The sequence below is a fragment of the Macrotis lagotis genome, chromosome 5, assembly GCF_037893015.1.
Source record: "Macrotis lagotis isolate mMagLag1 chromosome 5, bilby.v1.9.chrom.fasta, whole genome shotgun sequence".
Classification (NCBI taxonomy): domain Eukaryota; kingdom Metazoa; phylum Chordata; class Mammalia; order Peramelemorphia; family Peramelidae; genus Macrotis; species Macrotis lagotis.
This window is the reverse complement of record NC_133662.1, coordinates 264,038,579-264,063,835: the sequence shown is the minus strand read 5'-3', so window position 1 is coordinate 264,063,835 and position 25,257 is coordinate 264,038,579. Positions and strand designations below refer to the sequence as shown.

The 25,257-nt window shown below is 42.5% G+C and overlaps 1 protein-coding gene across 5 annotated transcripts in view; it reads right to left on the bottom strand.

The window, feature by feature from the left end:
- LOC141489082 (uncharacterized) overlaps positions 1-24,240 on the bottom strand; it is a 28,975-nt gene extending 4,735 nt beyond the window's left edge. Inside the window, exons 1-6 of one of the 5 annotated variants that reach the window (XM_074189728.1) lie at positions 23,949-24,240; positions 23,185-23,359; positions 20,576-20,730; positions 8,583-8,709; positions 7,243-7,338; positions 6,137-6,245 (exon numbers count right to left, since the gene is read on the bottom strand). In XM_074189728.1, the coding sequence (XP_074045829.1) occupies positions 6,137-6,245; positions 7,243-7,275 (142 nt within the window). In that variant the 5' untranslated portion in view covers positions 7,276-7,338; positions 8,583-8,709; positions 20,576-20,730; positions 23,185-23,359; positions 23,949-24,240. Of the gene's footprint in view, positions 1-6,136; positions 6,246-7,242; positions 7,339-8,582; positions 8,710-11,174; positions 11,265-20,575; positions 20,731-23,184; positions 23,360-23,948 lie in introns of all 5 variants that reach the window. The other 4 variants (XM_074189724.1, XM_074189725.1, XM_074189726.1 and 1 more) reach the window with 4 other exon arrangements.
- Positions 24,241-25,257: the final 1,017 nt, after the last annotated feature.

Sequence of the window (25,257 nt, the reverse complement as noted above, 5' to 3'; positions counted from 1 at the left end):
CTAAAATCCAAAAATTAAGTTTGCATTCGAATTTTAGGGTTTTTTCCTATGTTAGGAGTTAACTTCATATTTTGATGAAATACAGAATTAACATTTCATTTCAGTTTTCAGTTTTTAAAATTCAGGTTTATTTTCATTCTGAATTTTCTCACACCAAACCCCTCTCTATCCATTGAGAAGGGAAGAAAATCAAATCTATTATAAATAAATATACCCATGCAAAATATAAGGAATATATCTTTTAAAATATCCAATGATCTATTATATTAAAAAATGGCTTGAATAAGTATATGATAATCTAATGAAATATAGAAATAATATAACCTTTGGAGAAATAGCTAATAGTATACATGAGAATTAACCTTTAAAGACATCTCAACTAACTAAATCAATAAAATTCATAAGAAACTTAAGAGTGATAAATTATAAAATTCATCCCCCAGTTTCAAATAGGGGAACTAGAGAACAGCTCAACTTTAAAAGTTACTAGGATAGGGGCAGCTAGGTGATGCAATGGAAAGAACACCAGCCCTGAAGTTGGGAGGACCTGACTTCAAATCTGGCCTCAGATACTTAATACTTACTTTGCTGTGTGACCTTGGACATGTCACTTTACCTGGCCAATAAAGACTCTATGAAGTTATTCTCAGGAATCCAGAAGACAAAGAATAAATAAACTTCCCTAGTCAGCCAGGGACTGAGAGTCACATTCTAGTATGGAAATGGTCTCAGATTCCATAAAAGGAATAGTACCTTTAGTTGGGAGAAATCTTTTACACACTCTATGACTTAATTGACAGAGGAAGTTCTTCATGAGGAATTTCCTCCATTGACCAAGACACCTGATGCAGGGATAAGTGAATTCATTCATTCAGATTGGTCAACCAGGATGAGTCAGAGGTTCTGATTTTCCTGGTTCCAAAGTTAGTTCTCTATGCAAAAAAGACAACTGTGGGGAAGACCAAATGGAGAGTTATGGGTGCAAGTTAAAACGAGATAAATTTTAGCCTGGCTGGAGGGGAAATATCTGAATGATTAGAGTTTCCACCTAGTAGAAGGCTCTGGGAGTGGCAAAGTTCCTCTAAGTAGACCCCTCTAGGGGCAGCTAGGTGGTGCAGTGGATAAAGCACTGGCCCTGGAGTCAGGAGTACCTGGGTTCAAATCTGGTCTCAGACACTTAACAATTACCTAGCTGTGTGGCCTTGGGCAAGCCACTTAACCCCATTGCCTTGCAAAAACCTTAAAAAAAAAAACCAACCAAAAAAAATATAAGTAGACCCCTCTAAGGATAAGCTGTATGGTCGCCTAACAGTCATCAGATACAAGTTGGATCAGATGTTCCTAAAGATCATCCAGCTCTTAAATTTTATAATTCTGTGTCTGAATTAAAGTGAGACATTTATCTTAATTATAAAGAATTGGTATATTTTTCTATTAAATTAGCAGAAGAAATATAAAACTGAAAAATAAGTAAGAATATAAGAAAAAAATTAAAATCCTATACAATATGTATCAAACATTTTAGTGAAGTTTTAGGCTTTAGTGGCTTAAATTGTTCTAAAATGTATTGCATATTCCTTGTTTCTTATAAATTTGAATCTATTGATTAACTTTGTTGAGATCTGTTTGAAGGCTAATTCTCATTCCTGAATCCTAGGCAACAAAGTGAAAGTAGAAAAAAAAATCATTCATCACTGCTTGAAAGGAATGGTGAAATGAAAACTCCAAGGAACATGCTGGTCATAGTCCAGAGCTTTGTCAAAGGAAAAAAACTGTTATGTAGCCAAAAGCAAAAATTCAACAAAAAGAAGATTTGAAGCTACCATTATCATGAGAAAAAAAATTCTGGAATATATTCCAAAAGCCAGAGTGAATAGCCTTACAACTAAGAAAACTTATTACCTTGCAAAGCTGAATAAAATCCAAAAGAGAAAAAAAAGACCTTTCATAAAATAAAAGGTATTTAAGTATTCCTAATGGAAAGACCTGAAGTGAACTGATAGTCTGAAAAGCAATCAGAAGAGTCAAGAGAAATTTAGAAATGTAAATGTTTGTCCTTCATTCTCAAAGAAGACCATGACATCAGGGAGGTGACGCTATGACATGTAATGAATTGGGATTTGAGTGAGGGGAATTTGTGCTAAGTCACCAGCCTTACTGTCTCCTCCAGAGTCATCTGGTGGTGGTCAGATATGGATCAGGATGATTGAAGACAGTCCTAGCTGTGAGGTAATCAGGGTTAAATGATTTACCCAAGATCACGCAGTTAGGTTACATTCGAACTCCCATCCTCCTGACTCCAAGGCCAGTGCTCTATCCATTGCACCACCTAGCTGCCCTAAAAATGTAAATATATTTGAGGTAAAGGAAGGAGTTAGATAATTGAGAAATGCTTATATTTTACAAGATGGAAAAGATTCCCATGGTCTATTAAAGTCTTAATGTCTTCAAAGGTACTAGAGGGAGTTAAAGTAAAAGAGAATTTTTTTGTTTTTTAGGTTTTTTGCAAGGCAATGGGGTTAAGTGGCTTGCCCAAGGCCACACAGCTAGGTAATTATTAAGTGTCTGAGACTGGATTTGAACCCAGGTACTCCTGACTCCAGGGTCGGTGCTTTATCCACTGCGCCACCTAGACACCCCCAACAACTTTACAACTTTACATACACACACACACACACACACACACACACACACACACACATTTTTTAGGTTTTTTGCAAGGCAAATGGGATTAAGTGGCTTGCCCAAGGCCACACAGCTAGGTAATTATTAAGTGTCTGAGACTGAATTTGAACCCAGGTACTCCTGACTCTAGGGCTGGTGCTTTATCCACTGCGCCACCTAGCTGCCCCAGTAAAAGAGAATTTGGAAGTGAAGCTGCCATGCTTTTCAATTTGAAAGAGAGGAAAGGAAGAGACAAAAGAGGGAATTCAGTAGGAACATATAAAGAAGAAAATAAATCATTGCTGAAATCAAAAAGAAAAAAAAGAAAATTTGCAAAAATAAAAAAAGGCAATAATTACAAATTACAAACTATTCACTAGAAGATCAAATACTGAAGCTGTATCACAATAACCACATAATGAGAAGACAGAACGTACTGGAAAAGACCTTGATATTGGGAAAGGCTGAAAGCAAAAGAATGGTGTGGCAGAGGGTGAGATGGATAAATTGTGTCATGGAAACAACAAACATGAGGTTGGACCAACTTGAGCAATAGTGCAGGGTAGGCTGGTTTGCGGTAGTTCATGTGGTCATGAGAAGTCACATTTGAATGTCTGAATAACAACATTTTGATAAATTACATGTCAACAAGATAGATGACTTTAGAGAAACCGATAATATTCAACAAAAAATAAAGATGTTAGAGAATTTAATAGAACAAGAAATAGAAAATTTAAATAAATCTGAGAAAACAAAACTGAATAAATTATAAGTGAGTATGAAAAGAAACACTACAGGCCAGATGAATTTACAAAAGTGAGTCCTATCAAACAGTTAAAGAATAACTGATCCCATGAACTTTATGTGGAAATACCTTTCTAAGGTACCAATATGCTTTGGATACCTAAACCAAGTAGAGAAAAGGCAAAGCACATTAGAGACGAATGTCCTTAATGAACACTAACACAAAATGTTAAATATTAGCAAAGGAATTATAGCAACATATTAAAAAGAATATACACTATGACAAGGTGGGATTGACACTTGGACTGACAGATGAATTCAGTATTTTAGAAAAGCTATTAATATCACTGGTTAAAATAAAAAAAAACCAAAAACAAAAACAATGTTTACATCATGCTTCCTCCAACAGATGCCAGAAAGATTACTGAGAAAATGTAATATCATTTTGCAAAGAAAAAATTTAAAAGAATATACACGGTGCAGGTAGGTGGTACAGTGGATAGAATACTAGTACTGGAGTCAGGAGGAACGGAGTTCAATTCCAGTCTTCCAAGAATAGTCCACTGGGTACCTTGGGTCCATGAGAGTGGGGGCACCCATTGGGAAAACTTGGAAAGTCAGTAGGAAAACTGCACACTAGAGTGAACATGGAGCCCAGGCCTCAGTCCAGCCCTCAGTATAACCCCAGCTATACCAGCAGCTGCTTCTAGAGTGCTCAATTCACAGATGGTAAGGAGGTCTGGGGAGACTGCAGAAGTCTCTCCGCTCTCCCTGGGGCAGGACTGTTTCTTTGCTCATACTTAGATCCAACTGCTATAGAGGAAGAGGAACTCTCCTCATGGCTCCAGGGTAGAGAAGGGATTGCTTGTGGTCATCCACAGACCAGATTAAGAGAGCAATCAGAACCTCTCATAGGACCTTGAAAGAATTGAGATACCTGGCGGTGGGGTGGGGAGGTTTTCCCAAAAACCTTCAAAAGCTTGGGAAAGTGCCTTGGAAGCAGAGTCCCACCCTCACAAAGATTAAGATCAGGTCATAGGCTGGGGAAATGAGCAAACAACAGAATCCAACAGAATCCAACAGAATCCAACAGAATCCAATAGAATCCTTTCCTTAAACAATCGCTTTGGTCCCATGGAGGATCAAAACACACACTCAGAAGATGACAAAGTCAAAGGTTCTATATCAAAGACTCCCAAGAAAATTAGGAATTGGTCTCAGGCTATGGAAAAGCTCAAAAAAAGATTTTGAAAATCAAGTAAGGGAGGTAAAAGAAAAATTGGGAAGAGAAATGAGAGTGACACAGGAAAATCAAGGTAGCAGTTTAGTGAAGGAGATATAAAAAAAAATGAAGAAAATAACATCTTAAAACCAGTTTAGGTGAAAAGGAAAAAGCAATTCAAAAAGCCAATGAGCAGAAGAATACCTTAAAAAGTAGAAATGGTCAGATGGAAAAGGAGATAAAAAAGCTCTCTGAAGAAAATAATTCTTTCAAATGTAGAATGGACCTAAGGGAACTGATGACTTTGTAAGAAATCTAGAAACAATAAAACAAAACCAAAAGAATGAAAAACTAAAAGAAAATGTGAAATAGCTCACTGGAAAAAGAACTGATCTGGAAAACAAATCCAGAAGAGATAATTTTAAAATTATTGGGCTACCTGAAAGTCATGACCAAGAAAACAGTGACTTCATTTTTCAAGAAATTCTCCAGGAAAATTGCCCTGATATCCTACAAACAGAGGATAAAATAGAAATTGAAGGATTCTACTTGTCACTTCCTAAAAGAGATTCCAAAATAAAAACTCCCAGGAATTTTACAGGCAAATTCCAGAACTCAAGTCAAAGACAAAATATTACAAGCAGCCAGAGAGAAACAATTCAAGTACTGTGAAGCTAGAGTCAGTATTACACAGGATTTAGCTGCATCTCTACATTAAGAACTCATAGGGCTTGGAATATGCTGATAATCTGGAAGGCAAAAGAGTTTGGAATACAACAGAAAATCAACTACCCAGCAAAAACTGAGCATCCCCTTTTCAGGGGAAAAGATGGACATTCAATGAAAATGAGGATTTTCAAATTTTCCTATTTAAATGATCAGAGCTGAACAGAGAGTCTAATCTTCAAGTATAGGGCTCAGGTGAAACAGGGTGGATGGGACAGACTAATACTGAGGAATTTAATAATGGTGAACTGCCTGTCCTCCTCCATGGGAAGAAGATACTGATAATTCATATGAACCCTATGAACCTTCTCATTTACAAGAGTAGTTAGGAGCATATATATATGGGGGGGGGGAAGAGAGACGAAGCAAAGGTGGGAGCTGAATACGAAGGTATAATATAAAGATGGAGTCAATGGGTGAGAAAGGAAAATACTGGGAGAAAGGGAAAGGAGAGGTAGAATGGGGTAAGGTGTGGGGGATGAGTGAACTTTCATTCTCATAGGAAATGGCTCAGAGGGGGATAACATTCACACTCAGTAGGGTATACAATTCTATCTTACCCTAGGGGAAAAATGGAGAGGAAAGGGAAGGGGGAAAGGGAAAGGGGAGACCGGAGTAGGTGATAGAAGAGAAGGAAGATCATGGGAGAGAGATGCCATACACTTTTGAGGAGGGACAGAGTGAAAGAAGAAAGAGAATAGAAATGAGAGTGGGGAAGAATAAAATGGAAAGAAATTCAGTTAGTGATAGCAACTGTGAAGAAAAAAATATTGAAGTAACTTCTCTGATAAAGAATTCGATCCATCCCAGAGGCAGAGCCGATGGTATCTGAACACAGACTGAAGTACACTTTTTTTTCCTTTTGGTTTCTCTTTTTCTCTTGGTTTCTCTATGTTGGGGAAAGGGGAATTATATTTACTTTGACTGCTGTAGTGTGAAAATAAATTAATTAATTAAATGTAAATACTCATGACAAAGAAGACTATTGATTGTAGAATGACCAAAAAATCCTATAGCACATGAATGAATGGAATGAAATCAGGAAAACAATATGCACAATGATTAGACCATAAATAAAAAACAATAATATTTCCTTTAAGCAAAGGTTGCATAATTACAATAATCAAGCCTGGACCAGAAGATGACATGAGGAAAATCTACATCCCTTCTCTATCTGGAAAAGAAATGTGAATCACTGGATATGTGATCAGACTCAAATGAAGTGTTAATTACTGGAAATTCTTTTTTCTCATTAATTTTTATTCTGTGTAACAAGGGATAGGTCATTAGGAGAAATGTGCATTTTGAACAAGCCAATTGTTCAACTATCTTTCCTTTTTTTGTTCCTAATGGCATGTAGATATATTATTATTTCTCAAGTTGCAAATGACAAAAAATAAAATTTTTAATGTAAATTTTAAAAAAGGAAATAAAAGTGACATAAAAACAAAAGATAAAAGAAAAAATTTTTTAAAGTAACATAAACTAGCAAAAAGTATCTTGAAAACTGTTTATACTCTCCAAATTTGTAAAAAGATAAATGACAATATCTTCTTTTTTTTTAGGTTTTTGCAAAGCAAATGGAGTTAAGTGGCTTGCCCAAGGCCACACAGCTAGGTAATTAGTAAGTGTCTGAGACTGGATTTGAACCCAGGTACTCCTGACTTTCATTCCAAGGCCGGTGCTTTATCCACTACGCCACCTAGCCGCCCCGACAAATGACAATATCTTTCAGAGAGAATAATATTCAGAGAGAATATCAGATCCATCAAATTATAAAACACAAGAACCCACCATGGATCCAAATGAAAGCACCTTTATAATGGATGGAACATAAAACAAGATAGAGGCTACTGACTCCCATCACCTCCCAGTTGTTCACTCACCCAGACAAGACCCTCTGGGATCTCTGTCCTCATTTCTCCATGCTGCTTTCTGCTTTGCCAACAGGGAGGTCATATCCAGTCTGGAAATGGGAATCCCTGCACATGGGAACAGAAGACATTCAGAATTTAATCCATCAAGGACAAGTAGGGTACAGAAGAGGGTGGTCTCAAGCAGTCTGGTCTCCAATGGAACAGGAGTCCCAACTCTAGATCCCACTTCTCGTCCACCTCTGCTGTCTGTCCCAGGCATGCTACCTAGGTGACAGGCTCCACAGGTTCTTCATCCAAAGGCATCTTGCAACCTAGATAACAGCTCTTCTTCCTGCACCTGGTCTTTCCTTCCCAAATGGATCTCCACCAGAACAATGGGGCCCCCCAAGGCGCAGACCCATAAGGACTTCACTGTCCTCAGCCTGGACTCTGGACTGGATCTACTCAGTCCCAGAGGAGTACTGCACTGGAAAGTCCGTACTGAGAATGGCTAGTCCAGAGTGCCTTAAAGAAAGAGCAAAGATCCCTCAATGTCAAGCTTCCCCTGGCTTTGCTCTCATTTCTGTATTCTACCAGTCCTGCACTCTGGGAGGGGAGCTGAGGACCCCCACACAAGTTCCTCAGGCAATCAAAGTGAAGAGAAGACAAAGACCATCTATCTCTCCATCAGAGATGGCATTTTCAGTGGCTCTCCCTTCTTCCTGGGCTTGGCATTTCCTCACCTGTCTCTTGGCTTCCCTCAGGTCACAGCTAAACTCCCTTCTTCTAGTACAACCCAATCCTAATGCCCCTTAATTGCAGGACCTTTTCTCTGTAGATTGTCTCAAATCAGCTCTTTGGATCCACTTTACACTAAGAGGAAGACCTTTCCAGGGAGGGCTCATGTTGGGGACAGACACTGGGCATGCTCACAAAAACTGCCTCCACTCAGAAAACCACAGAGACACATAGGAGAGAAAACAAGGTGTTCAAAAAATAAGCATCAGGTCCTTTGAGGGAGGAGGCACAATCCTCTGTGTAGACCTGGAGAGGGAGAGGGGGTCCTCAATTAGAAAGGGACACTTCACTCAAACAAGAACCTGGAGATAGGAGGTTAAATGTACTGTGTTTGAGGAAAGGTGGGCAGGCTGTTCCCCGGGATCCAGAGAAGGCAAACTCAAGTGATGTGTGGAAAGCCAAAATGGCAGGCCATGAAGTGCTGTGGATGCTAAAGAGAGGATGGTAGGACAGTTAATCCAGAACATTCTCTCCAGTGGCCACTAAGGGGCCAGGACACAACCAAAGAGACAGTCTGGAATCTTTTGGTCATAACCCATTCCTGCATTTCCCATGGGGAGAGCTGCACTTACCCACAGAGACCAAGTTCTCCAGGTTCTCCAGCATCACCTCCCTGTACAGAGCCCTCTGGGCAGGATTCAGGCACCTCCACTCCTTCCGGCTGAAGTCCACAGACACATCCTTGAATGTCACAGATTCCTGAACCAAACACATTCATCCTTAGTCAGGTTCCTCACTCCAGATAGCTGCAGCTCTAATTGTGTTGGGCTTCAGTGATAGAAAACAGTAGCTTGTGTACATTAGGTTATCCATGTCACCTGAACAATCCTCTCCTAAGGAACCCCCCCCCAAAACCAGGTCCTTTACTCTTAAAGCCCTAAACCACATCAGAGAATCTGCCTCCCTCTGACCACTGACCACACAGCACCAACATTAGTCAATCAAGAGTTTAAATATTAATTCTCCTTTGGTACAACTGAGCAATCCCTCACCTTTACTGACCAACTTGATCAGGAGGCAACATCCTAAGAATAGTTACAAGCTCAGTTTTTGTTAACATTTTTTCTTTTTTTCCAATTAACAGCAAAAGTATCTTTCAACTTCACCCCTTCACAAGCTTTTGAGTTCCACATTTTTCTACCACTGTCCCTTCTCTACACCCTCCCTATGGCAGAGAACAATCTAATATAGGTTGTACATGCATAATCAAGTTTAATATACTTCCCTAATAGTCATGTTGTAGAAAACAAATTAGATGTAAGTGGGGGAATCCTTGAGAAAGAAACAACACAAAATGAGTTTTAAAAGTGAACACAGTATTCTGCATTCAGAATCCATAGTTGTTGCTCAGGTTGTGAATGATGTTTTCCACAGCAGGTCTCTCAAGATTGTCACTGTCACTGATCACAATGGAACATGGCACAATGTTCTCCTGGCTTTGCCTATTTCACTCAGCATCATCTTTCCAGACTTTTTTTTTAAAGTCTGGCCATTCAAAACAAGAGTACTCCATCACATTCATATGCCACAGTTTATTTAGCCATTCCCCAATGGATGGGCATATCTTCAATGTCTAATTATTTGCCACTACAAAAAGAGTTGCTATAAATATTTTTGAATATGTGGGTCTTTTCCCCTTTTTTATGATCTCTCTGGGGTACAGATCCAATAGTGGTATTGCTGGATCAAAGGGGATGCAGAGTTTTATAGTCAGTATATTTTATACATTAACAGCACTTGGTTCTCTCTCAGGGAACCACCTTCTTTCCTCCTTGAAGAGAGTTCTGGATAGAAGAATGTGTTCAGTGAATCAATATTTTTTTATAGTCTGCTTCTTAAAACAGTTTGGGCCCTTGTGTCCCCTGCCCTTTTCACTTACATTTCTGATTTCTGAAGAGTTGGGGTAACTAATAGAAAGTTGTTTGCAAAATGCAGCCTGCTCCTTCCTCTTTCTTTCATCCAGGATGCCCCTGCCTCCCCTGCCCCAGGAGTAGAGGGTTTTTCTCATGAAGATTTTGTAAAAAAATAGGAAAATAAAATCTGAGAACTGCAGTTAATGAAACCTTTTTTGATGAACTATTTTTTTTTGGTTGGAAGTAACAACATCCCATCACCTTTTCCAAGAAACTAACAATATTCTTTATTAGAATTTGGAAATCTACTTCAAGGTTCTCAGCCCTAGGTAGCCTTGGACATAAATCCCCTCTCCCATGGCTGCTTTCTTTCAAGGCCTTCTGTTTTTGGGTCTCCTCTCTTTCTTCATGGGGGATGTGAGAAATTGCTATCTTAGAAAATGATTCTTTGGTCAGACAGAGAATGAGGGTTGGAAGGGGACCAGAGGCATCTGGTCTACTGCATACAGAAGTGGGAGCAGAGGACATACACACCCCTGAAGAGTGGTCATTCAGTCCAGGCAGAAGCCCCCAGGAAGGGCATCTCCTCACCTGCTGAGCATCTCTCAAATCTCCTGACAGCCTATACTCACAAAACTATATGATCACCTCTTCCTACTCATACTTAGTGGTTCCTGCTGGAGCCAAACACAATCTACTATGTCTTCTTCATGAATATCCAATAAATGTACTGGCCCAGCTCTCCTGATTGTCAATCTTTTCTAATCCAAGCTTCCCAAATCCATTCAATGGGTCCTCCTCTGGCAAGAACTGAAAGAAGCCCCTTCTTTGGGGATGTCCTTTTGAGAATGTCCTTTGGACATTCTCCTCCTGGCACTCTGGAGGGAATACAATCCCCTAGAACACAAACCCTTGAGGACCTCCCAGGGACGGTGGCCTCTGTCTCTTCTCGGTTGCTTCTTCTCTCCTACTTTCTATTCTTGCCCCATCTTTTCTCTCCTTCACTCTGCCACTGTCTCTTACAGTCTCTGCTTTCTCTTCCCTGTGGGTACCAATTACCACCCATGGAAAGTAAAGTTACTGGGGGGAGGGGAGTTTCACTTTCACTGGCCCATGGGAAGCACCTAATGACATTTGCTGAACTGAAGTGAAAAGGAAGAGAGGGAGGAGAAGGAGAGGGAGAGGGGAGAGAGAGAGACAGACAGAGAGAGAGAGAGAGAGAGAGAGAGAGAGAGAGAGAGAGAGAGAGAGAGAGAGAGAGACAGAGACAGAAAAGAGCAGAGAAGAGGTCAGGGAACAATTTGAACTCACCTGAATTGTGGCTCTGAGCAAACCCAAAGTCATTTCCTCCTGATCTGCCATACTGCTGCTAGGGGACAGACACGTTTCTAGAAGGCTGAGCTGGAGCAGAAAGAAGTCATGAGGGGCAGAGATAAGCTCTGCTTGACTCTTAGACAAGCCCTCACAATTACCTGGGACTCACTCACCCCCCAAGCCCTCCGGCATCATCAATGCTGTACACCCTGGCTCATCCTTCCATCCACCTGCTCTACCCATCTTATAGAACTGTCAATCACAGCTGAAGAATGATCAGGTGGACTCCCTGCCCCTTCCACCTTGACACAGGCTGTTTAACCTGTGATAGGGCCTGCCGGAGAGTGATTTTTGGTGAGCTGATGTTTGTCTTTCATTCTTGAAGATGACCATAACATCAGAGAGGTGATGTCATGACAAGCATGTGAATTGGATTTGAGTGAGGGGGCACTGTGCTAAGTCACCAGCCTCATTTTCTCCTTCAGTCATGTGGGTCCAGTGGCCAGATAGGAATCAGGAAGACCAGAGATGTCATGGACATGATATAGTGAAGATTGAGTGAGTTGCCCAAGGTCACACAGCTAGTAAGGTTGGATTTGAACTCCTGTCCTCCTGACTCCAAGATCAGTGTTCTATCCACTTTGACACCTAGTTGCCTCACCCTTTGGTGAGCTAATGCTGCTTATGGAGCAGCAAGGAAGACAGCAAGGGAGAAGTCAGCTGCTGGGAATGTCCATTCTGTCCTTCACAAAATCTCTCCTGAGCTACCATTCTGTCCCCCTTCTCCCTGCCAGTCCTTTGGAAATGCTCACCTCTTACCCCAAGTACTCAGGCCAAGTCCTTCATAGTCATGACCTCCATGTTATTCTCCCAACATGATTTCAAGACAGCTTGGTCTAGCTAGGTTGACTAAGAACTGTTGGACCTTCCAGGATCTTTTTTCTTCACACTGGCCCTGCCCTTAAGAACTAGGACAAAGGCAAGGATTGTCTTTTCCTGGGGCTTGCCCCACCACCTTCCCCTTCCAGTAAAGCAGGGTCCTGTGGGCTCAAAGCAACATTACTTCAACTGAGGTCTTCTCTGGAGGGACAGATCCTCACCTCCAATTGTCCAGTGTGCCCTTGGTGCTGCCAACTCTGGGGCTGCTCATGCCAGAAAGGATGGAGGTAGCAGGAGAGGCCTGAAATCTTGATCACATATTATAACTCAGGTCCTTTTGAGATCTCCATAGTCCTGGGCATGCAAATGAACTGCCTGGGAATTTTGTTCTTTCAAGGAATATGTAAGGAAAAAATTCATATGCTTTGCACCTACAGAAGGGAAATCAGGGATGATCACAGGCTAATGGAATGGTCAGCAACTCCTATGAGACCATGGGCATTGCTGAGGAATGTTTACATACATATGCTCTCCAGCACATTTTGTGGAACTTTTTAAAATGGCTATTTAGTGAATAAATAATAATAAAGGACATCATTTTTATTAGAGATGCTGCAAAGGTGGAAGCCTCCAGAGATGCTGCAGAAGTGAAATCCATTAGAGATGTTGCTAGAGGTAGAATAGATAGGCTTTGGCTAAAGCTTAGATATGGGACAAAGGAATAAAGACTGGGATAATGGTATCCTTTGACAGTAATAGGAAAAGTTGGAAGAGGGGAAGGTTTGATGGAGAAAGAATAAAGTCAACATGGGCCTGAAGAGTTTAAGAAATCTAGGGGGACATCTAGTTCAACATGGACAAGATGCAGTTGGAAATGTGAGCTTGAGGGTCAGCAGAATGGTAATCTAAATAGATTTGAGAATAACTATCATAGAAATAATTGAATTCATGGGAGCTCATGAGATCAACAAGTGAAACAGGATAGAGACAAAGAGAAGAGGGCCTGAGACAGCAAGCATAACTTAAGGCTCCAGCAAAGGAGACCAAGAATCTGATTGGTAGGAGAACAGGAGAGAAACCTAGATAGAAAAGAGGCTGAAGGAGGAGAAAGTGACCAATAGTGTCAAAGATCACAGAGAAGTGGAGAATGAGGAACTGAGAAAAGGATATTTGATTTGTCAACTAGGAGATCAGAGGTAGGAATGATGAGATCAGAAGCCAGACTCTTAAGAGGCCAAGTAGAAAGTGAGAAGAGAGGAAGAGAAAACACTTCTTGTAGGCAGTCTTTTGGAAGAGGTAAGCCACAAAAGAAATAATAGTTAGCAACATTGAATGGAAAAAGAAAGGGACACTATATTCAAAACAGTCTTTTGAGATAAAAAGACAAAAAAAAACTATTCCACCCTCAAGGAAATTCTCTCATACACACACACACACACACACACACACACATGCATACATACATAGAAATTTACTACCAAAGGAAAAACAAGTTTATTATCTGCAATTCTCTGTACATTTTTTTTAGGGTTTTTTTTTGCAAGGCAAATGGTAACGGTTAAGTGGCTTGCCCAAGGCCATACAGCTAGGTAATTATGAAGTGTCTGAGGCCAGATTTGAACCCAGGTACTCCTGACTCCAGGGCTGGTGCTTTATCCACTGTGCCACCTAGCCACCCCTGTACATTTCTTAAAATTTTAACTTTTCAAAAGTTTTATTTCTTTTAATGTTAACAAATCTACTTTTAGAAAGCACTGTTTGTATGACTCATTTTACATGTGACTTCCTGGTATTCATTCCTGTTTGTAAAATACAAAGATTTTTACAAAATATTATATCAAAATGGTGCCATCTTTTCTTATTGTTATAGAGACTGGCTTTCCCAGTCCAGACTGGAAACCCAATGGCCATTCAGGGATGGACCTGTGTCTTCACAGATCTTATAACTGACCTTAACTTACTTGATGCCAACCTAGGTTGAGTCTCTTCTCCCTGGACAGCCTCGTGGTCCCCCATCCCTGGACTGACCAGATTGCAAATTCTGATTGGCTTTAGCTCCTCAAGTGACTGCTCAGGTGAATCCCAGCAGCAGGGATTTAAGGTGAACACCACTGTGCTAGATCAACTATATGAAAACTTTTAGGATTGAGCAAAATCAAAACCAATATAAGTGAAAGAAATAAGATTTCTGTGGGACTGGTTTAATCATCTGACACCATCATGCATGATAAATCAATTTTTAAAAAACTGCTTTGAGAAAAAATATTTCTCACAAGGGGATAAACCTGTCTTTTACATTAATCAATAGTAATAAATCATGTTGACCAGAAGGAGATGGGGAAGGACAAGTCCAACCACTGTGGCCTCTTCATCATTTACAACTCTGTGCTTGAACCTTAAGAAGATTAGAGCCCTCTCAATGGGGTTGGGGTGGCCTACCTGGGACCACATAGCTGGGTGATTGTTGGGTGTCTGGGGCTGGATTTGGGCTTGGGTGCTCTTGGCTCCAGGGCCAGTGCTCTGTCCACTGTGCCACCTAGCTGCACCTACTATTATTATTATTATTTTTAATTTTTTTCTCTTTCCTTTATCGCTCATGCGGGTCTATATTTTTTTTTGGGGGGGAGGGGGTATTATGTTTACTCTTAAAAAGAATATTTTAGTAATGTATAAAAAATTTGTACAAAATAAGAATAAATAAGTAAATAATAACTAAAAAAAGAAAAGAAACTGCATATATAGTCAGAAAGACCAGGCGTTAATCTCCTTTGTACTAACTATGGGATTTTGGACAAATCACTTGACCTCTTGAACCCCTAATTCCCTCATCTGTATGTAATATGGGGAATATAACAGTATTAGAGAGTTGATCTCAGAACTTGGAAAAATTGAATTTGACTTTTACTTTTAATACTTCCTGACTATGTAATTCTGTACAAGTTACTTAGCCTATTACTGTTCTAAGCAATTCTGATAAAGAAATAAACATGCTGATCTCTATCAAAAAAAAAAAGATTAGAGCCCTCCAGACCATCAGCTCTGCTTCCAGTCCAGGGCCAGAAGTCATCCCAGAGAGAATCCCTTCAGGAAGAGGGTCTGAAATCCCTGACACCACTACAACCACCCACCTTACAGGAGACAGGGAAGTCCAGAGCCCAGACAGGCAGAATCCCCCCAGACCTCTACAGCCACCAAGGAGGGAAACATTCCTTGTGGAAATGTGTCTAGTCAACAGCCTTGGCCAATGAGGCAGCAGGCACAGCTAGTGAAGACCCAGAAATGTCTGTGGCACCATAACATGGTTCAGCATTGAAACCTGATGGTCTCATCCATGAAGCCAGATTCACATCAACTTGGCTGCTGGCCCTAGGATCACTGGCCCTTTCTATCTGCTCTGAAGCTGAAAGCTCCTGAACCCCTGTTGTTTCCCCAGTTAAGACAGAGTTTTCAGAAGAAAGCTTTTTGTCTGTCTCTCTTTTTAAATCACCAGAAACTCTCATTGAAAAAGCCTTAATAAATGCTTTTATTGGGTAATGGTGTTCTTGGTATATTAAGGGAGGAAAGATAGGTTTGGTCTTGGCTATAATAGACTTTAAAATGGGACCATAAAGATTTTATGGGTTTTTTTCCCACCTTTCAGAAGTAATATGTGCAAGATGGATGGGGGGGGGAACCTTGAGGAAGGAAGAGCAAAGCTGGAGTAATGTGGGAATGAATCAGCTCCAGGGTTTCCTGAGTGGGCACCAGAGGGGGCTAGCAGGGTCAGGAAGTGGCTGGAGAGGGGCGGGGGGCAAGGTCATGAGATAATCTGGGATGTTTGAAGGAGACAGGATTCTGAATGGTCTAAGGAGAGCAGAGGGGGAAATGATCTGGAGGCTGAGGAAGGCGGGAGGAGGCTAGACAGACAGACACACAAACACACAGACAAGATGCACACATGTACAGACACAGACACTGAATCCTAAAAACATAGGGTTAAAATAATATAACAAATATATATATATATATATAATATAACAAAAATAATATAATAAAAAAAAATCTCAATTAGACATGAAGTTTTATTCTCTGGGATTAAACACTGAATCTACAGTTAAAGAAGACCAACTAAAAATGATTCCAGAAAACAAAACTTCAGCCTATGTTTTAAGGTTCTTAATTTTAAGGTTCACACAACAGTGCTGTCAACTGGATCTAGACACATTTTGAAAGGAAAACACTTTTCCTCCTGGCAACTCCACAAGAAGGAATCCCTAAAAACCAGGACACATTTTGAGCCTGACATAATGGTTTGTCTGAAAATGAAATTTCTTTACATTTCAAACTTAACTGCTCTAGTCTGAACTGTTTTTTCCCCCCCAAATTGAAGTTTCTCTGGGAGGTTACCTTTGATTTTGGGAATTCTCACAAGTTGACGAGAACTGTTTTGGCTTTACGCAGTCAGGTAGGTGTGGAGCACTGATCCCTAGATCTAAGTGTGACATTTCTTTGATGAAGTTGCCTGGTGGTTGTAACTGGCATTTTTTCTTTTTGGCGAAGTGCAAAACAACCTGTCTGACGCCCCTGTCATATGGGCAGCATCTGTATTATATTTTTTGTATCTGTTGGTATTTTGGTGTTTGTATAGTTATTGATATTTAATTGTTTGTTGTACATGATCATGGGAAAATTTAAATATAGGGTTAGAGATGTAGTAGAAAGGACAAGCTTTCAAAATGACTAAGTGTTATGACTCTAATGACCATGCATTCTCTCAGTGTTAGTGTAAACTAACAGGAGATAACCCTAGATTATGCTGGCCCAGGTAGAGATAATTCAAAAGACCTAAACTGAACTATCTTAAAACAAAATTAATTTTTAAACCTAATGAGAATTCTAATAAGGATTGACTATGTTTCCTTTGCTGGTTTAATGAGATGTTACAAAGAGAGCACAAAATGGATATTTCTTCATTTAAGGCTTATAAAAACCAGTTTCTTCTCCCTCAATCCCCCTGAGAAATTGATTTTCTCCAAACGCTTTATCTGTGACTGTTTATCCTCTTCTTCAGCCTCTCCTCCTACAGAGCTGTTGGTGTCTTCAGAACTCACTCTTCCTTCTCCAAATGCTCCAACTTGTCTTCCTTTTTCAGCTTCTGTTCCTCTTCCTCCTCCTTATTCACTGACTTATTTACCTCCTAAAGACTCTGGTTTGGGGGAATCCATCCTTTCTGTAATCCTGGATCACAATTTAAATCCTAAATCTGCTCCCCTCTATCCCACTCTCCCTCGTCCTAAGGAAACCTCTGCCTCTTTCTCCTCCTCCTGCTAAGTCATTCTTACTCTTTCTTCTTTTTCTTGTTCTTCTAATTTTCCTCACTCTCATTCTTTTTCTTTCTTTTCTAATCCCTTTTCCTCATCCCCTTATTTCTCTTCATCCTTATCTTAGTAGCATTTCTTCTCTTTGCTCCCCAATTCCTTCTTTCTCTTGTTTCATCTCCTTATCCCCCCAATATTAATCCCGCCATTACCTCTTGTCTTTGTCCTTTAGTTTCTTCTCCTTTCTCTACTTTCTGTGTTCCTATCTCACCTCCTCCCTATATTCCTGCTTTTTCATCTATTTAGTCTCACCCTAATATCTCTTATCCTATTTCCTCTCATCTATATCCTTCCATCTCCTCTTCCTTTTTATCCAATTGTCCAATTCAATCTCCTGCTGCTGCTCCAAAAGATTCTATTTCTAATGAGGTTACTGCTATCTCCAGACAAGATACCAAAGCCAGACCCTGTTCGGATATTTCCTTTTAAAGTAGTAAATAGACCATGCCCTCAGACCATTCTAACTATAGATGGAGACAGATGAGTTGTATCTGAAATTAAGTTTTATAATGTCCCACAGCATAAATTTAAGCCATGGGTCAGAGGTGTATTACAGTCTTCAAAAAAAAAAAAAGATTTCCCTGACCCCTGACAAGGTCCAATAAACTTTAGTGAGTAAAGTTACTTTGCAATCCTTTCACCTTGGGATTTCAGACACTTGCCAGTTAATCGTAGTTTTATTTGGAAAGCGAGAAGTCTAGAATTAGTACAGAAAAACAAAAATACAAGCCATCTTTGAGGAGTTTCAGGTGACAGATTGTGTAGCCTATGCAGATCAGCAAAGGCACTATACAGATACAAGGTCTCTAGGGGATGTTTACTAGAGACTATCCCACTTGGTTTTTCCCCAACCAGTAGATTTTTCAAAAATCAAAAATATTATTCAAATACATTTCAATTTTTTGATCATTTAGCAGAAGCTTTTGATGTAAATTCTGGGTTAAAGTATAATCAGGAAGGAGGGCAGACTCAGTTTCTCTCTTATTTTGCAAACAATCTTCATCCATCTCTATCTCAAAATATTAAAATTATCCAGCCAGAATGGCAAACTGAGCATCCTCGGTTCATAGCTGAACTAGCTAGAACAGACTTAGTAGTTCAGTTAGAGGAAGATCTCCAGGAGAAATGGAAGTAGAGAGAAGGTAGATGCAACGCAGTTCAAGCAGTTAACAGCTCCTTTTCCAAATCCAGCTCTTACCAGTCTGAGAATCAAGTAACAGGAATCTGTCTTTATGTCAAAAAGCTAGGCCACAGGAAGAAACAGTGTAGAGTCTTTGTCAAAGACTGAGAGAGCAACAAAAAGCAGGAATTAAAAAGTCCTTTCCCACAGCCTTAGGGTGCTCTGAGATCAACTGGCAGGACCCAGTCCCTATTTGTCCATCTCTACCCATCTCCCAACTAAGAGAGGTGTCTATGGCAATACAGGGTCACCCCATCTCTGTTCTGGTGGACAATGGGGCCACTCTATCATTTCTGGATCCTGGTAAAATCCCTTCCCTCTTCCTCTGAGTTCAAACAGCATATTCATGGGACTTCTCTTTCTGTTACTCTGGGACAGGACCATTTTCAGTATACTTGCCCACTTGCCCTTGTCACTCTCTGGGTCATGAAATTTTGTCTTTCTTATTTGGTGTACCCAAGATTCATCCCCCTGGTTGTCAGCTAGATCACTGCTCCCCTCTTCAGTTCCTGGGGCAGTCCTGTCTCTGCTGTGTCAGCCGGATGGGAGGGAATCACTGGGACTCGCCAAGGTCCCACCCCAGTTTTGGGTCACAGATCATATAGACATTGGGCAAATTGCTATGGTCACTGACTGAGGGTCCAGATTGATCCCTCTTTTCCTTTCCCATGCACTGCTTGGTATCCACTTCATTCTGCTGCTATTAAAAGTGCTAGATCTTTCTTCTAAAGATATCATCAACAGGACTAATTACTGTGTGCATCTCCCCATGAAATACACTACTTTTTCTCTTAAGGAAGATTGGCAATAAGGGCTGGATGCTTGTAAACAATTCACAGGCTGTTAATGTCATTGTCCTGCCTCGCTCTCCTATAGTACCCAACCCCCACATCCTGATCTCTCTCATTTCTTCTTTTGCTACATGTTCATGGTATTTGTGGCATGTATCTTTCCATTCCCATCTATTCTAGTAGTCAACACCTTTTTGCTTTTATATGGGAAGGACAGTAATACACATGGACAGTCTTATCCAAAAGGTTTTCGAAATCTCCCTTATCATAACCTCTCTTCTCTTGTCCTCTCCCATGGGTCAGTTTTCCTTTAAATGTGGGTGATCCATTACTGTGCTCCCCTGTTTTAGGTTCAGTGGAGGAGAATGCTGTAGAGCTCCTCACATTCCTAGGATTAAATGGTCTTAAAGCTTTTCAAGATAAAGTGCAGTGTTGTCAATCCTCTGTGAAGTTTCTGGAGTATCTAATATCTCAGGGAACTTCTATGTGATCTTTCGGGGATCAAGACAATCCATGATATTCCCATCCCCCTTCAAAGAGACAGCTAAAAGCAGTCCTGGGTCTTGCTGGGTACTGTAGGTCTTGGATTTCCATATTTTTTCTTTTAGCTAGCCCCTTGTATAAGGCTCTGCAACATCACACCTCTGACTCCCTCTGCCTGTTTTGAAAAATGATGTGAGGCCATCAGTCTATGAAACCATCTCTCTCTCATTCTCCTGCCCTAAGTCTTCCTAATTACTCTCCTCCTTTGGTTCTGTTTGCAATAGGAAAGAAGGGCAATGCAGTAGGAGTTCTAGCACTGAAAAATGGGATACCATTAGTAAACAACTGGATGCTGGAATGGGGGTTTGCCACCTTGCTCTCAAGCAGATTGAGGGCATCACAGTCGACTCCCCAGTGACCCTCCTTGTCTCCCATGCAGTTGAGGCTCTCCTCAACTCGCATCACACCCAATTTTTATCAAGTAAAAATTGAAACCCACTTTCTGCCTCACCCCAATGTCACCATCAGAAGACTTGCTGTACTTCACCCTGCAGAGTTTCTAGAAACCACCCCTAGTTTAGAGACAGAGCAGTTTTGGGAAGTGAAGACTACTGCCCTGATGCTTCTGACCACGACTGGGTCACAATTCTGGATCACCCACTGACCCCAAGAACAGACCTCACAGAAGTCCCCAGCCCTGACACTGACCTCTAAGAGGTTACCGTTGACTCCTTCCTGAGGAACTCAGAGGATCAAGGGGTTTCAGATTATGGTGTCACCACAGTCAATGAGGTCCGAGCATCTGGTCAGCTGCCCTCTGCTTCCTCAGCTTAGCAGACAGAATTAGAAGCAGTGTCTAGGGCCTGTGAACCAGGAAAAGGATTAAAAATTAACATTTACACAGATAGCAGGCACACTTTTGGGGTTGCACATGGTTTTTGGGATGTTATGGGAGCAAAGGGGATTCTTTATCTCCACTGAGCAGCCCATAAAAATAATGAACAAGTTTCCAGACTTTGGGAGTATTTGCTTCTGTATAAGCAGGTAATTGGAGATAAAACAGATTGCCATTCTCATAACTCACATGAGGGTGCACGCAAGACCCAGAAACAGGACTTTGGAGACATGGACTTCACATTGTTGTCCCTGGCCAACTATACCACCCATTACTATAGTATTTGCATCATTTAAGTCACTGGGGTGCTGATAAGCTTTAGGAACTTGCTTCAAAACACTGATGGGGAAAATCAAGGCCAGTAACTGGTGTCCAGATGTCAGAGGTGTCTTCTGTATAATCCTTTTAAACCTCTCAAATCTCCCCTAGACAGTTTTCCACTACCCTCCTCTCCATTTGAGATCTGGCAAATTGATTTCAGCCAATTGCCCCCATGCAAAGGGGACAATTATTCGTGGTCTTTATGTTCTTTAGTTGGGTGGAAGTTTTTCCCTGTAGAATAGCAGCCAGGTTGTGTGCTGGTGGAGAGAATGAAAGGCATGCTAAAGGAATTTCTGGGAAAACTTAACTTGTGATTTCAAAGCATCCTGGATTAAAATGCTCCCCACTGCCCTTCTTTCCCTCAGGTCCCAACTAGTGGACAAAGCTAAACTTTCCACATATGAAGATATCATGGGCAGACCAATGTCAATTATTCCTGTTATCACTCCTCTGGCACTGCACTGTCTCTAAGACTACTGTGTTAAGCTTAGTCAGCAGATTCAGCAAGTCCAGAACCTTGTCTTTCAGTCTCATCCTCTGGTCTACCACTTGAGGCTAATCCTCTTACATTCCCTGGTGAATGAGTTTTTTTGGACAAGGCATCTGCGAAAACACTCATGAAAACTTCACTGGGAGGGACTTTTTCAAGAAGCCCCAGCACCAGACCTCCAATGAATTCTGATGTCCACAGGGGTGGGAGCAGTTTCCAAGTGTGACAGATATATTCATGCGTCTAATTCCTTGAAGTTTTGCCTCTGAAGTAGTAAACAAAACTTTTGTGCTAATATATTGGGAGTCCCTGCTGAATATCCCATTTTATTTTTCAAGGCAATGGGGTTAAGTAGCTTGCCCAAGGCCACACAGCTAGGTAATTAGTAAGTGTCTGAGGCTGGATTTGAACCCAGGTGCTCCTGACTCCAGGGCCAGTGCTCTATCCACCCCTGGTTATCCCATTTCTGCCCCTGACTGGGGATCTGTTGAACTGATAGCACATGCCCGCCCAAACAAGGGGCTAAGATACACACACCCTGACAAGCAAGTAACAGTTATAAAGATAAGAGAAAATGAGGTTGATAAGGAGTATGATTTTCCTTAGTACCCCATTTTTCAAAAAAAAAAAAGGATTTAAAGGAACCTGTAGTTTTCTTAATTCTATATATTGGCTGCAGCTTTTTCTGAGGTCACATGGATTACAACAATTCCTGCCCTTGCAGCTTTTTGTTATTTTGCAAATCACACACTAGAAATCCTGTAGGTAACCTTGATCCAGCCCTCTGTAATTACATCATCTGAATTCATCCAGGAAAACTTTTTGCCACTATTAGGAAGAAAGAAAATTCTTTATAAACTTGACCTCTTCTTGGATTTTTAGGGACTAACACAACACAGGAAAGTTCCTCTGATACCCCACTGGGGTTGGCACCAATCAACGTGGCAGTAAGTTTTTCCTTATTAATACTACATTTACTTCTGGGACTTGCCAAAAACTTTAGTCTGACAAAATAGGGAACCAAGTTGCATATCTGGTTTACTATCCTGCATTTATTTGGGCAGAAAAAGGATATATTTCCAATGACAATGTTAATCCCTATCTAAATCCTTTGATGGGAATGGTTATCTCTTTTTTTGTTTGTTTTTTAGTTTTTGCAAGGCAAAGGGGTTAAGTGACTTGCCCAAGGCCACACAGCTAGGTCATTATTAAGTGTCTGAGGCTGGATTTGAACGGATGTCCTCCTGACTCCAAGGTTGGTGCTCTATCCACTGCGCCATCTAGCCGCCCCGGGAATGGTTATCTCTTAAAGCAGGTTTCTGCAGGGACTCAATAAATGGGGCATTTACTAAATGGAGAAGATGCCAGAATACAAAAGGATCCTAGGCATTGTTTCATTTTCCTTAATTTACCAGCATCCCTTGGTTTTTGTGTGGTGCACTTCTCTATCAGACTCTCCTTCCATGGTGATCAGAACTGTGTACAAGTATATGAGTATCTTCACTACATTCCTGGGAATACTCCTATACCCCTGCCATCCATGGTTTTATTGTTGGGGAGCCCGCTCCCCAGTGGGATGAGCCTGCCCCTGCTGGGCATTCCCACTCCTACCTGATTGTGGGAGCTGCTATCACGGCTGCTACGGGAGTGGGAACGGCAGGTCTGGACACTGAAGGAAGCTCATGGGACCCAGTCCAAAGAAATGGCAAACGTCAAGGATGAGATAGCAGTCACAGTGGTTGGTTGGAGCAGGATTACAAGAGAAAGGGATTCCATGCCCTCCTAGCTGCAGGAGTTTAGGATTTTCTTAATGGAGAATATTGTTTTTTATATTAACAAGTCTCAACAAATACAAGACAGTTTAGAGTGTGGATTGTATAAAATTAATTTGTTTTTAAAATTTTTCGATTTGTCTTTGTGTGACAATGGGTAAACCCAAGAGGTTCCAAGATTAGCTGCAGACCTCGGGGTATCCAGGAGGAGGAAGGCCGGGGCCAGCCTGTGCTGGTCTCTCTCTCCTGGACCGCCCTGTCCGGCCCACGAACCCATCTAGCGACGTTTGTTATTTGACTTTAACCAGCGTTAAGATGCTTAATTTTAGGGCTGACCCCCAACGCGCGCGCGCGCTCCCGAGCAGCCCAACGAGCGCGTGCATGCGCACTCGACCCGGCTCACACCCACCAACCGCGGGCACGCGCCCTTCCACGCGCGGGCACGAGGCCCCAGCACCATGGACAGCCGCCCGGGAGGAGGGGCGCCCCGCCCCGCCCCCTCGGCCTCGGGCTGGGCCGGCAGCAGCCGGGGCCGCGCGTGCGCACCGGCCGCAACGGCAGGGGCCCGCACAGCTCCAGCGGGGAACCGCTCGGGAGACGCACCTACGAAGGCGGAGGGGGAGGGGCCGCGCCGGTACCTGTCCTCGCTCCTGCCCTGGGAGGCTCCGAGGGAGCGGGCAGCCGGGCCCAGGCCGCGGAGAGCCGGCGGCGCGTGCGCTCTTCCTCCCCGGCCCGGCGCGGCTCCGCGGCGTTCCCATCATGCTTTGCACTCGGCGACTAAATGGAAAGCTCAGTGGAGCCAATCCCGCCGCGCGGCTCTCCGCGAAGCATTGTGGGAAGTAGAGTGCGGAAGCCGAAGGCTCCAGGCTGCGCTCCCTTGAGAACCGCGGTCCCAGACTACATCTCCCAGAAGGCAGCGCAGCCCTCCTCCAAGCTGCTGACCCTGCGCAGTCGGCCGCCCCCGCCGCCCCCTCTTTCCCAGATGGCGCCCCCTTCCCGGAGTTTCCTCCCGTTCGTGACCCTGCGACCCCACGTGCCCACCACGTGGGACCTGAGGGGGAGGGGAGAGCCGCCCCGCCCCGGTGACGGGCCCGGAAGAGCTCAGGCCGGCCGCGCCGCCGCGCCCCCTGGCGGTGCAGCTGGGCTGTGGCCGAGGCCAGAGTGGAGGGGGCGGAGTCCGCGTCCCTGGGGGAGAGTCCTAGGGGGCGGGGAGGCGGGACGTGCTGACGCGGGGGCGGGGCCCTTCACACCACGTGACCGCTCTTCCGGCCCAGGGAGCCATCCACGTGCAGGAGGCACGTGAGCGGAGGGGAGGCGGGAGCAAGGCAAGGTCACGTGGCGGCGGCCGCGGAGGCCCAGGCGGGGGAGCCGGGGAAGAGGAGGCCACGTGACCCCCCAGGATGAGTTTAATAAGAATGACTTGTGGGGCGGCCGGGTGGCGCGGTGCAGGCCCCGGAGGCCGCCTCACACCTAGGTCACCGAACCCCATTGCCCTGCAAAAGCCTCAAAAACATTAATTCTAGGGATGACATATTTACATAATAAAAATTTTAAAATCTAGCATAAATTGTGCATGTAAATGGCTGAAACCAAGGGCATCAAGAACCTGGTCCATATTCCTTCGTGTCATCCAAAACAGATTAAAATGTAACAAGATAAATAAAAACGAACAGAAGACAATGGTCAGCAAACTCTCAAAACTACATTCCTGGTAACAAGATTGATTTCTTTGGAAGAACCCTCAATCACCTTGTCTGCTAAGTAAGAAATGAAGACTCCCGGGGATCTTCCTGGGTTAATTATGAGCTCAGGAGGCCAATGCCCAGGACGCTGTGAGAGCGGGCCTGCCAGGAAGAGACAACCAGGGACGGGGTAGTAGTGTGCAAGGATGCCATCTCCGAGCAACCTCTGG